This window comes from Trachemys scripta, chromosome 3 (assembly GCF_013100865.1).
Source record: "Trachemys scripta elegans isolate TJP31775 chromosome 3, CAS_Tse_1.0, whole genome shotgun sequence".
Classification (NCBI taxonomy): Eukaryota; Metazoa; Chordata; order Testudines; family Emydidae; genus Trachemys; species Trachemys scripta.
The window spans coordinates 115,446,023-115,456,707 of NC_048300.1; the positions used below are offsets into that span (position 1 = coordinate 115,446,023).

Consider the following 10,685-nt stretch of genomic DNA (forward strand, 5'->3'; position numbering starts at 1 on the left):
GTCTGCAGTCACCTACACAAATGGTCACTGAACATTTTGCTGCCCAAGGCAACATGAGGTCATTTGTATGATAGTCGGCCCTGAGGGAGTGCCCGTGATTGTTGCTTAACTGGGGAAGTTATAACAAAAACTCAGTATAATGGGGACATACTTGGTCAGTGCCAAGTGGTTAAGAGGTGCTTAACCAAGTGAAAAATAGGTGAAAAATTCTAAGTTCTACAAAATTTGAAAAAAAAAAAAAGAAAGAAATTGTAGTTAATATTTCTATTGTATTTTTGTTGAGTACAGTAACGTATTCAGACTTCTTTTAAGCGGCCTCTTCTCTTAATTGGGATGATATGATGTCCAATTTAAGAGGGCTCTGAGATGTGTGTATGTATACATCATATATACAAAAATAGAACTGTGTGGAGTGAGAAATGAAAAATATTTTAACAAATTAAGGATAACCAATGACTGAAGAAGATAAAATATTTCTGATAGCATGTTCCCTATGTTGCATATTCTCTTTATGCTTATTCCAGATTTTTAGTTTTTATTAGAACTTCAATTTTTTCTTTTACTGTGTCGGAAATAACTGATCTGTGGGACAGTTTCATCAGTAGTATGAACCTATTAACATTAATGGAGTTACGTCATGGATTAATTTGACTCTGTATACGATCTGTCCTGTTCAGTGCTGCCAGTAACTAATGTATCTGCCACCAATACAGACAGAAATGTGAGTTGCCTGTAGAAATCAAGTAATAGACAAAAATGCAGAAACAGTTTCTAGGCACTAGAGAATAAATTAACCTAAAATTCTAATATGGATGAGCATTTGCTACAAAAGAAGAAGGTACTTCAGATTACTATCATGTCTGCAGAGTACAATTTAACAATTACGGCAGGTTTTTGTTAGTAACTAGAAAAAAAGTGCTTTAGATGGAAATCGTCTGTGACAAGATTGCATAGACTTTGCCTTGGAGGAAAAGAAATACAACAATTACTGATGTACTTGTCAATATGTATTCTCCTGGTTGTGTTTGATTTGTTTTTCCCCTGCTGTTGGTTTAGTCTTTGGGATTTAAGTGTAAGCTTCTTTCCATCCCTGTCAAATCTTGATTAAATACATGTAGTGCAGTGGCATCTTCGAATATGTACAGTTAAGAGGAACTGTTTAATTTTTAAGCAGGCATCAGTACCTACAGTAAACTTTGTTTATTGAAATCATGCTTAAAGTAATTCACAATTAATAACAAAGTTCATTTTTTTACAGTTACCTTATTTTTGTAAAGCTTTATCCAACAAGACATTGAAGTTGCTCAACATCTCCCAGAATACGGCCCCTAGAGATAATTTAAGGTCCAGTTCTGTTTTCCTTGATGTCAGTGGCAAGATTCCCCTGACTTAATGAGAGCAGCTGCATGCTCATTGTATGAGTTCTGTGAGAGAAATTAAGAAGAGCTACTACTCCTTTGCAGGGAAAGAAAGATAGGTCTTTGGTGTGCAGAATAATGGTTCTGTTGCAAACCAGACTGGCATGGTTTGGCCAGTTTGTAAACCAGAGCAACAGCATGTGGTTGTTGGATGGCACCTGCTTGTAATGAATGCATACTCTTTTTCTTGCTGTCTACTAGGTTCAAAGGCTATCTGTCGGAAGCATCCCTCGTTCTATGGTGGTTGTCCTGGAAGATGACTTAGTGGACAGTTGCAAGTCAGGTGAGGGCAATGGAGTGTTCCCATGTAAAGTTATATATAGTTTCAGTTACACACCTTTGTACCTTGGGTGTTTTCAAGTTTATATGTCATTTGAAAGAAGGCATCTCCAATAATGCTGTCAGTTTTAAGGGCTTGTCTGATGGAAAACGCTTATGTGTCACTTTGTTATTGTGCTAACTCAGTGTGTTAACATGGCAAATTAATTCTGTTGCAGAAAAGACCATCCCCTTATGTGACATCATAACATTTTGACAGAAAAACATTGCTATGCAATATTTCATGGGCTCCAGAAGTTATTTTGAGACCTGTGAATGTCAGGATACTGAATCTCCATTACCAAACTGGTACAGCCCCAAAGACCTTGAGACTGGTGACAGTACTAACTGTTTAGTGTCCCTTTGGTGGTTTGGGAAACCATGTATCATAGCTTCCTGTTGAGGACGGATTGCAGGTAGAAACATCAGCTTAGTGTGCAGTGACTGCCAAAAAGGCAAACAAACCATTAGAATGTACGAAGAATGAGATAGAAAATAATATTTCTATATTCAGAATATTATAAGTCCATTTTATAAATGGATAGTACCCCCTCCCCAGCAATACTGTGTTCACTACTGATCACCCACTCTCAAAATGATACAGAGGTCAAGGTTTATGTAAGCGGCACTGGCCGCTGTTGTAGAAAGGAAACAAGACTAGATGTTATAATCCAATATAACAGCTTCTATGTAATTGGCCAAGACTGATCCAATATAGCAGCAAATAAGAATGATGTGGGGAAAGGGAGAGCGCACAGAGCCCCTGGTGTGGGAGAATGGGGAACCCTGGAATGAGGACAAAACACAGACTCCCTGGGATATAGGGAATAGGGCACAATTGTATGGGGGGAGAGGGACATGAGGAACACACGAGTCCCTTGGCATGTGGTGGATAGGAAATGGGAGGCACACAGAAACTCTGGCGGGGGGAAGAATGGAGGACCCTGGTATGGAGGGGAGGCACACAATGTGGCATGGAGGACAAGGGTATGGGAAAAGGAATGCACACACATTGCACTTGGCATGGAGTAAGGGGTTGGAGGAAGTCCCTGAAATAGAAAGGGATGTGGGAGGGTGGCACACCTGGAGCTTATGTGGGGGAATGGAGGGAATGCATGGAGCCCCTAATGTGTCCAAAGCATTCAACCTACAGAAACAGCAAAGTGTTGTATAGAGTTATGGCAACTTCTGAACAAAACAAATCGCATAATGCACAGAGTTCCACTTGTGATTTAGATATCTGTATCAAAACAAAAGAGCAAGTGGAAGTTTTAGTATTTACAACAATAGAGGTTTTTGACTAATTGTATATGCAAATCAAAAGGCATGACAAGAATACAAAAAAAATAGATATGGAATTATTTAGTAAAACTATCAGATGGTCCAGTTTTAGGTTTAATAAGCCCCAGTGAAAAGTTTCTATGAAATATTGCAGCATTTTTATAAATGCATGAAACCTGAAAGTGAAATTGACTATAAACAAACCTTAGACTCTATGTAGTCTTATTTTCATTGACTGAAGCAATAGAGATAAAACAAGTAAATAAAGAGCATTAATAGTAAAAGTAAATAATATACTTTTTAGATGTCTCTGTTGCTTGTTAAATAGTTAAGGAATTTTTAAAGTAAGTTTTTGAACCTGATAGTTTTGCTTTATAACTCTTAAGACAGGTTATATTCATTTCTTTTGTTTGTTTTGGATTCACAATTTAAAAAAAAATTACAAAATATTAGTCCCAGCTTTTATTCATAGATATAAAAAAGGCTACATGATGTTGCCTATTTTAGAGATGCAGTAATTAGAGTAAATTCTTTTTTCTAGCAATATCTGCTCTACAAAGGCCTAAACAGCCCTATTATGTTTAATTTAGCTGTTAATTTATGTATCTGCATATACTGAGCAGGATGTTACGGTGACTAATTTTGTACTTACTCACAGGTGATGACATCACAGTGTATGGAGTGGTAATGCAGAGATGGAAACCCTTCCACCAGGATGTGCGCTGTGACCTAGAGATTGTTTTGAAAGCCAATTACATTCAAGTGAACAATGAACAACTGACAGGGGTTATAGTTGATGAGGAGGTTCAGAAGGAATTTGAAGACTTCTGGGAAAAACATAAGCGTGATCCCGTAGCAGGTTTGTAGATGACAGTGAAAACAGGAACGACGCTAGGATTTTTGCTGGAGACAACACTGAAAATTATATTACTGACAACGTTTTTCCTTCATTCCTTTATCCCACACTCCTCCTTGGAAGCTATTGGCCCAGTTGTAGTGCACCTTCAGATCCCATTCACTTCAGGGATGTTGTGCTGCTCAGGCCATGTCTCAGTCTGTCAGAGCTTATCTCAGGCAAACAGGACAAACCTCCAAGAACTTCATTTTAAAACTGTGTATAGCATTTGTTTGTGTGCTTGTTTGTCCTGTCATGGCAGTTTAAGGAATAATTTCTTGCTACACAAAATTTCCAACAAAGGAATATAAAATTCTTACTTGAAACTAACTTAAAAAATAGGACACACTTAGAATCCACACCAAAACTGTACTTTCATGATTTTTCTTTTGAGCCTTATGCAACTGTAGTTGCCAAAATGTTTTATATAGCACTTAACAGGAAGTGAGCCTGAGTCAGAAATGGTAAGAGTATTAGAAAAAACACAATGCTGTTATGTGCAACAAGAAAAAAAACACAATAGGTCAGTCGCAGCACTGTGAAGCAATCGTTTGGGTCAGATCTGGTTTAGTCAGCATTGCTCTGTTGACTATGCTAATAGCTTAAAAATATGGCTCTGTGTCTCTGTACCTAATACTTCTGTGAATCAAGATTTATTTATGTATTTATAACAAGTCATACACCTGTGTAATGTTAAAACCAATCTGTTTCTATAACACTTTTACGTATTAAAAACAGCTTTAATACTTAAACTACAGTTCTTTATACAAGATCTGTCCTGCTGGCATCTTCATAAGAGAAGCAAGATATAACTAGTCTTTGAGGGAAAATTTCATAGTCAAATAAATAAGCACACCAGGTGGCAAACACATTAGGCAATCGTGTGCTGTCTTCTTCATGGCCACATACACATTACCTCACAGGAATGCAAACTCTTTCATAAAATGTTATTTTTTTCTCCCCAGTATTGTGGAGTGGTTTTTGGTTGTTCATTTTTGTTTTAAATTTGAGCAGCTATGGTTAACTGATGTAGGGTTACCATACATCCGGTTTTTCCCGGACATGTGTGACGTTATTGACATAAACTGGGACCATATAGATCATTGTTGCAACCAAGGTCCTGTAGTGGCACCCAAATCTTGTATAAAGGGGGTCAAATGGGGTGTCTAGGACAAGGTTATGGTTTACTGGTTATGATTATGCTGTCTATATGTGTGTATCAGTTTTGTAGTCGAAGTTATGAATATTGGCTCTATACTGTCTGTATGGCAAACTTATGCTATGCTTCTGGGTGACATCCCAGACAAGCTGAGATTAGCTCTGCCTAGCCTGCTTGATGGCCCATTAAGGACCATCAGCTATACAATGGACCCATTGAGAGAAGGCAGATACGCCTTGTACCTCAGCAAAGTATGCAGGGACTGGCCCATGTGACTCCAGACTCCATTTTGCTGTAATTTTCCACAGTAAGAAAAAAGAGGTGTTCTTACACCTGGAAAAGACTATATAAGGCTGATGCCTGATCTCCATCTTGTCTTCAATCCTGCTTCTTACCTCTGGAGGGACTTTGCTACAAACTGAAGCTCTGAACAAAGGACTGAATGACCCATCCCAGCTGGGGATGTATTCCAGAGACTTGATTTGAACCTGCAGTTTATTCCACCACTGCTGCAAGCCTGAACCAAGAACTTTGCCATTACTGTATGTAATTGATTCCATTTAACCAATTCTAACTCTCATCTCTATCTTTTTCCTTTTATGAATAAACCTTTAGATTTTAGATTCTAAAGGATTGGCAGTAGCGTGATTTGTGGGTAAGGTCTGACTTGTATATTGACCTGGGTCTGGGGCTTGGTCCTTTGGGATCAGGAGAACCTTTTTCTTTTACTGGGGTATTGGTTTTTATAACCATTTGTCCCCATAACGTGTGGCACTGGTGGTAATACTGGGAAACTGGAGTGTCTAAGGAGATTGCTTGTGAGACTTGCGGTTAGCCAGTGGGGTGAGACCGAAGTCTTAGTCTGGCTGGTTGGGTTTGCCTTAGGCCTAGTCTTCACTTACCGGCTGGTCCGGAGGCACGCCATCGATGTTCTGGGATCGATTTATCGCGTCTGGTTAAGACGCGATAAATCGATCCCGGATCGATCCCGGAAGTGCTCACAATCGACGCCGGTACTCCAGCTCGCCGAGAGGAGTACGCGGCGTCGACGGGGGGAGACTTCCGGCCGCGTCTGGACCGCGGTAAGTCCGGAGTAAGGTACTTCGAATTCAGCTACGTTATTAACGTAGCTGAATTTGCGTACCTTAGTCCGAAGTCCGGACTAAGTGTAGACCAGCCCTTAGAGGTGGAAAAACCCCGGCCATGGGCTGTAACTGCCCTGTTTGAGCAATTTGTCCTGAGTTGGCACTCTCAGTTGGGTTCCGCCAGAACCGCATGGTCACAGTGGCGTAGTCGTGCTTGGATCCACAGAACCAGGTCAATTAAGCTTTGGGTCAGAACCCCACGCTATCCAAATTTGAATTTTGGGATTGAGAGTTTTGTTGGTTAAAGAGCTGCTGCAATGGCTGAGCAAAGAGCATATGAGGGACTTGGCAAAAAAGCCCTGGAAAATTTGTGTTCAGAAAAGAGGATATGCTTTAGAAAGAAAGCTACAAAGGAAGAACTGAGAAATCTGTTAATAGCCAATGATCAGGGGGCAAGAGCACAGCCCTTACCTGAGGCTGCAGAAGATGCAGAGAAAATTAGGATGCAAAGGGTGACAAGTAAACTGCAATTTGAGCATGAACAGAAGCTAGCAGATCTTCGATTGCTGGAGAAGCAAAAAATAGCAGAGTTAGAAAGAGAGAGAGAGAAAGAGGCTGCTGAGAGAGAGAAAGAGGCTGCTGAGAGAGAGAAAGAAGCTGATCAAAGAAAGAAGGAGGCTGATGAGAGAGAAGAGAGAGCTCGTAAGGGACGTCTAGAGCTGCTCGCTGCTGAGCAGGAGACTCACAGGATGGAACAGGAGACGGCCAGACTTCAGCTCCAAGTAATGGAAGAGCGGAGAAAGTCATCCCCACCTGGTACTCCACTTCCCCCCCACCATGAGAAAAACTGGGAAAGGATGTGTCCCATTTACAATGATACTGAGGATATAGAGGAGTTTTTGTCTACCTTTGAACGCCTCTGCAATCTGTACCAGATCCCTGAGGGTCAGCGAATGCCTGTCCTGCTGACCAGACTGACTGGAAAAGCCAGGGAGGTATTTAATGACTTGGGGGAACAAGAAGCCTTGGATTATGGGCGGTTTAAGGATTCTGTGTTAAGGCGGTTCAAGGTTACTCCTGAATCTTACAGAGTTAAGTTTAGAGAGTTTAAAATGTCTAAGGATTGTACTTTTGTAGAATGTGCTCATAAGCTGATGGGTTTTGTTAAAAAGTGGGTTATGGGAGCCAAGGTTCATGGGAGTTTTGAAAAACTGCTGGATTTAATAACTTTGGAACAGTTCTTAGACATTGTGCCGGACAATGTGAGAGCAGCTGTGTGTGACAGGGACCCTGAGTCAGTCCTACGGGCAGCAGAGATTGCGGATGCCCATACCCAAAACAGGGCTCGAGAAGGGTGTAAAACCCCGGGGAAAACTGATCACCATTCTCCCCAGTTCAAGAGGAGGGAAGGATTTAAAATTAAACCTGACTCTTCTAAAGGAGTTCAAGGGGGCCCGGGGGGTAGGAACTCACATCCCAGGACGGAACAGGTTACATGCTATCACTGTGGTATGCTGGGCCACATGAGACCAGACTGCCCGACACTGAAGGGCGGCCCAAAACCAGCAACCCCAAATGCCACGGCCAATGCTAACCCTGTTGTTGTAAACTCACAGGCAAGCCACACAGAGCCCAGCATTGGTGCCCTGTGTGCAAATGCTGTTTCTGTGGTCTCGGAAGAATTTGACCTTAAAACTCACATTAGAGCTAAATATGGGGGAAATAATGCAGAGTTTATTAGCAGTGCAGAAGTGAATGGAGTGAGGTGTATGGCATGGAGGGACACCGCAGCAGATATTACTCTGGTTAAAGCAAGTCTTGTCAGGAAGGAAGATTATTTGCCAGGTGAAGATGTAACTGTTGTAGCCTTATCTAAGTATTTTGTCAGGGTGCCTTTGGCTAAAATCCACCTGAAATGGAAGGGTTTGGAGGGCACCATGGTTGTGGGAGTAAAAGACATAATCCCTAAGGATATTATGATTGGAAATGATATTAAAGCTATGGTCAGTCAAGTTAATACAAACCAGGCACAGGAGAGGATTGATCCTAAGGTTATGCCTATGGAGGGTTTCTCCAAAAGTTTGTCTTTGGAAAGTAGCTGTTTGGCTGAGAATGAAGTTTCTGAATGTCCATCTAATGTCTCAGAAGTAAATCTGGAATTAGATCAAGCGAAGGGAGAGGAGAACAAGGAGATTTTGGATGAGCCTAGGCAGTCTTGTGAGCTGATGGCTTTATCTAGTCAGCAGTTTGGGAAGGCAAGGAGAGTGGAAGATGAGTGTCCCTATACCTTATCTGTTTCCTGTGCGAAGAATAGTGACAGTGAAGGAAATGTGCCTGTGTCTGTCAGGGGTATTGACTTGCCTATGGAGGAAGATACCCCAGTCTCCAAGCAGTTGTCTGTGAACAGCCCGGTGTGCTGGGACAAGGGAAATGAAATCCCAAACTATATGTCTAGTAAAGAAAAATGCGTCTCCAACTCTTTTTTGTCTGTGGAGCAGACAGAAGGTGCCTTTCGGCCTGTGATGGTTGAGAGTAATTTAGTTGTCTCAGAGTTGGTTCTGGATTCAACTAAAGCCCAGGAAGGGAATGGTCCTGAGTTTGCATCTGCTGGGGAGAATGGCACCGTAACTGGGTTGCATCCAGTTAGTGTCTTAGCAAAATCCCAGAGACCAGACAATTCTGATGCTTGTATTGGGCCTGTTGCTCATGTGTGGTTGGAGAAGGGTGTAACAACTCTGTCTGATCAGGGTGATACCCTATCCAGGGCACAAGGAGAGCAGAAAGGTAATTTGGTTGTGTTACCTACGGACAGTTTAACAACTTGTAGCAAAAAGGAAAAAATTCCTAAGCTTGTGTGTGGCAAAGAGAAGGGAAGTATTTCTAACCTTTTATCTAGGAAGTCTATGGGTTTGCCTGAAAGGGGATTGTGTAGAGATCTGCCTGATGGGCCAGAGGTGATCCTGAATGTAAGTAAGACCCAGACAGAGTCTGTTGTTGCTCAGGAAAGTGTTCCTTTAGAGCAAGCCCTAGGTGAAGAGGGTAAGGGCAGAATTTCTGTGAGGGGTGAATTGCTGCTTAGAAAAGCTCCTGGAGAAAGGAATCCTCATGGTACTCGGTGCAAGCAGTTCCCTGCAACTGAAGGGTGTGAGAGTGATTTAATCAAGGAAGTTTCAGTTCCTAGCAGCCAAAAATTGTCTGTTGTGAATGGATCCTCTGACTTTCCTTTTAAAAGATCCAGTGTGGGTAGCTTTGAGAAGGTCTCAGAGGAAGTAAAAGTTGTTAAGGAATTGAGGCATCCCTATAACCGAGTGGCTGTGTGGGACCAACGTGTTGGGGAGACAATGGTGTTGGAACAGGAATGTCTCCTTTCTGATTCTTTAAATGAGCAGTTTGTGCTTCAGGGTTTGAGGACAGATTTGGTTACTGATGTGTCAGAGCAGAGCAGTTTTATGGCTAAATGCTTGAGGATGCGGGGGAGAGCAAGCAAACTCTCACCCGCAGACTCTTTGGATTTGTGTGGTATCTCTTTAAGACAGAGTCCAGCCTTGGAGATGATAGCAGTTACGAATATGAAAACTGGTGGACTGGCTCTGGTCTGGGGTAGTGCAAATTACTTGCCTGGCTGGGAAAGGAAGGACTTGCTAATAGCTGTTAGCACAGAGGGCCCACCCCATCAGCCACTGAATTCTGTTAAGCAAGAGAAATCGGGGTTTGATCCTGCAGGACAAGGAGGAAAGAGAACACTGAATTTTGCAAAGGGAAGCCACAGGTTAACCCTAAAATGCCCAAACTCCAATGGTATTGAGCCAAAGGTGTGGCATGACAAACATGACTGTAGATGGACACTTGCAATGAACTTGTTGTTATTGCTAAATTTTGTAATTAACAATGTGCCTAATCTTTTGGAGAATCCCTTGAACATGTTAAAAGGAATACATGAAAACGCACATTATGTTAAAAGGCCTTGTTACACTGGGGTTTCACAGTTGATGCCTATAAACAATATGGGAACTTTTCACAGGGGAAAAGACATTCCAGACCTAATGTGCTGTATGAAAAGGAAGACTGAGGCACACTACCATATTGCTTTCATGGCTAAATGCCAAGATTCCTGGACTATGAAGAACATTAATATCTGCATTTATTCGATGTTAATTGGGTTCCAAACATTTGCCCGAGCTTGTATGGATAAAGTAGCAGTTTTCTTTAGCTCTTGGCAAGATCACATGGCACATACAGGAACCATGCTGCCAGAGCAGATCCAATCCACTATTGTTCTAACTAAGTGTTACCTTGAGTTTGTAAAGAGGTTCAATCATGTGGTTGAACATGATTTTGATAAACCATTTCTGTTATACACTGGTATGGCTTCTAACCCAATACTAGCTGTAGTGAGACAGAACCCAGGATGGGGAGCTCTTGGGATGCAGTCAGTGATGTTTGTGTCATCCCTTCCTGCATCAATTTTGCGTTGGGGGTGTGACGTTATTGACATAAACTGGGACCATATAGATCATTGTTGCAACCAA

At 41.7% G+C, this 10,685-nt stretch overlaps 1 protein-coding gene across 2 annotated transcripts in view; it reads left to right on the plus strand.

Moving 5' to 3' along the window:
- Window positions 1-10,685, plus strand: part of MCM9 (minichromosome maintenance 9 homologous recombination repair factor) — a 94,250-nt gene that overhangs the window by 19,275 nt on the left and 64,290 nt on the right. For both annotated transcript variants that reach the window (XM_034765791.1, XM_034765790.1), the window contains exons 4-5: window positions 1,620-1,701; window positions 3,676-3,876. In XM_034765791.1, the coding sequence (XP_034621682.1) occupies window positions 1,620-1,701; window positions 3,676-3,876 (283 nt within the window). The remainder of the gene's footprint in view (window positions 1-1,619; window positions 1,702-3,675; window positions 3,877-10,685) is intronic.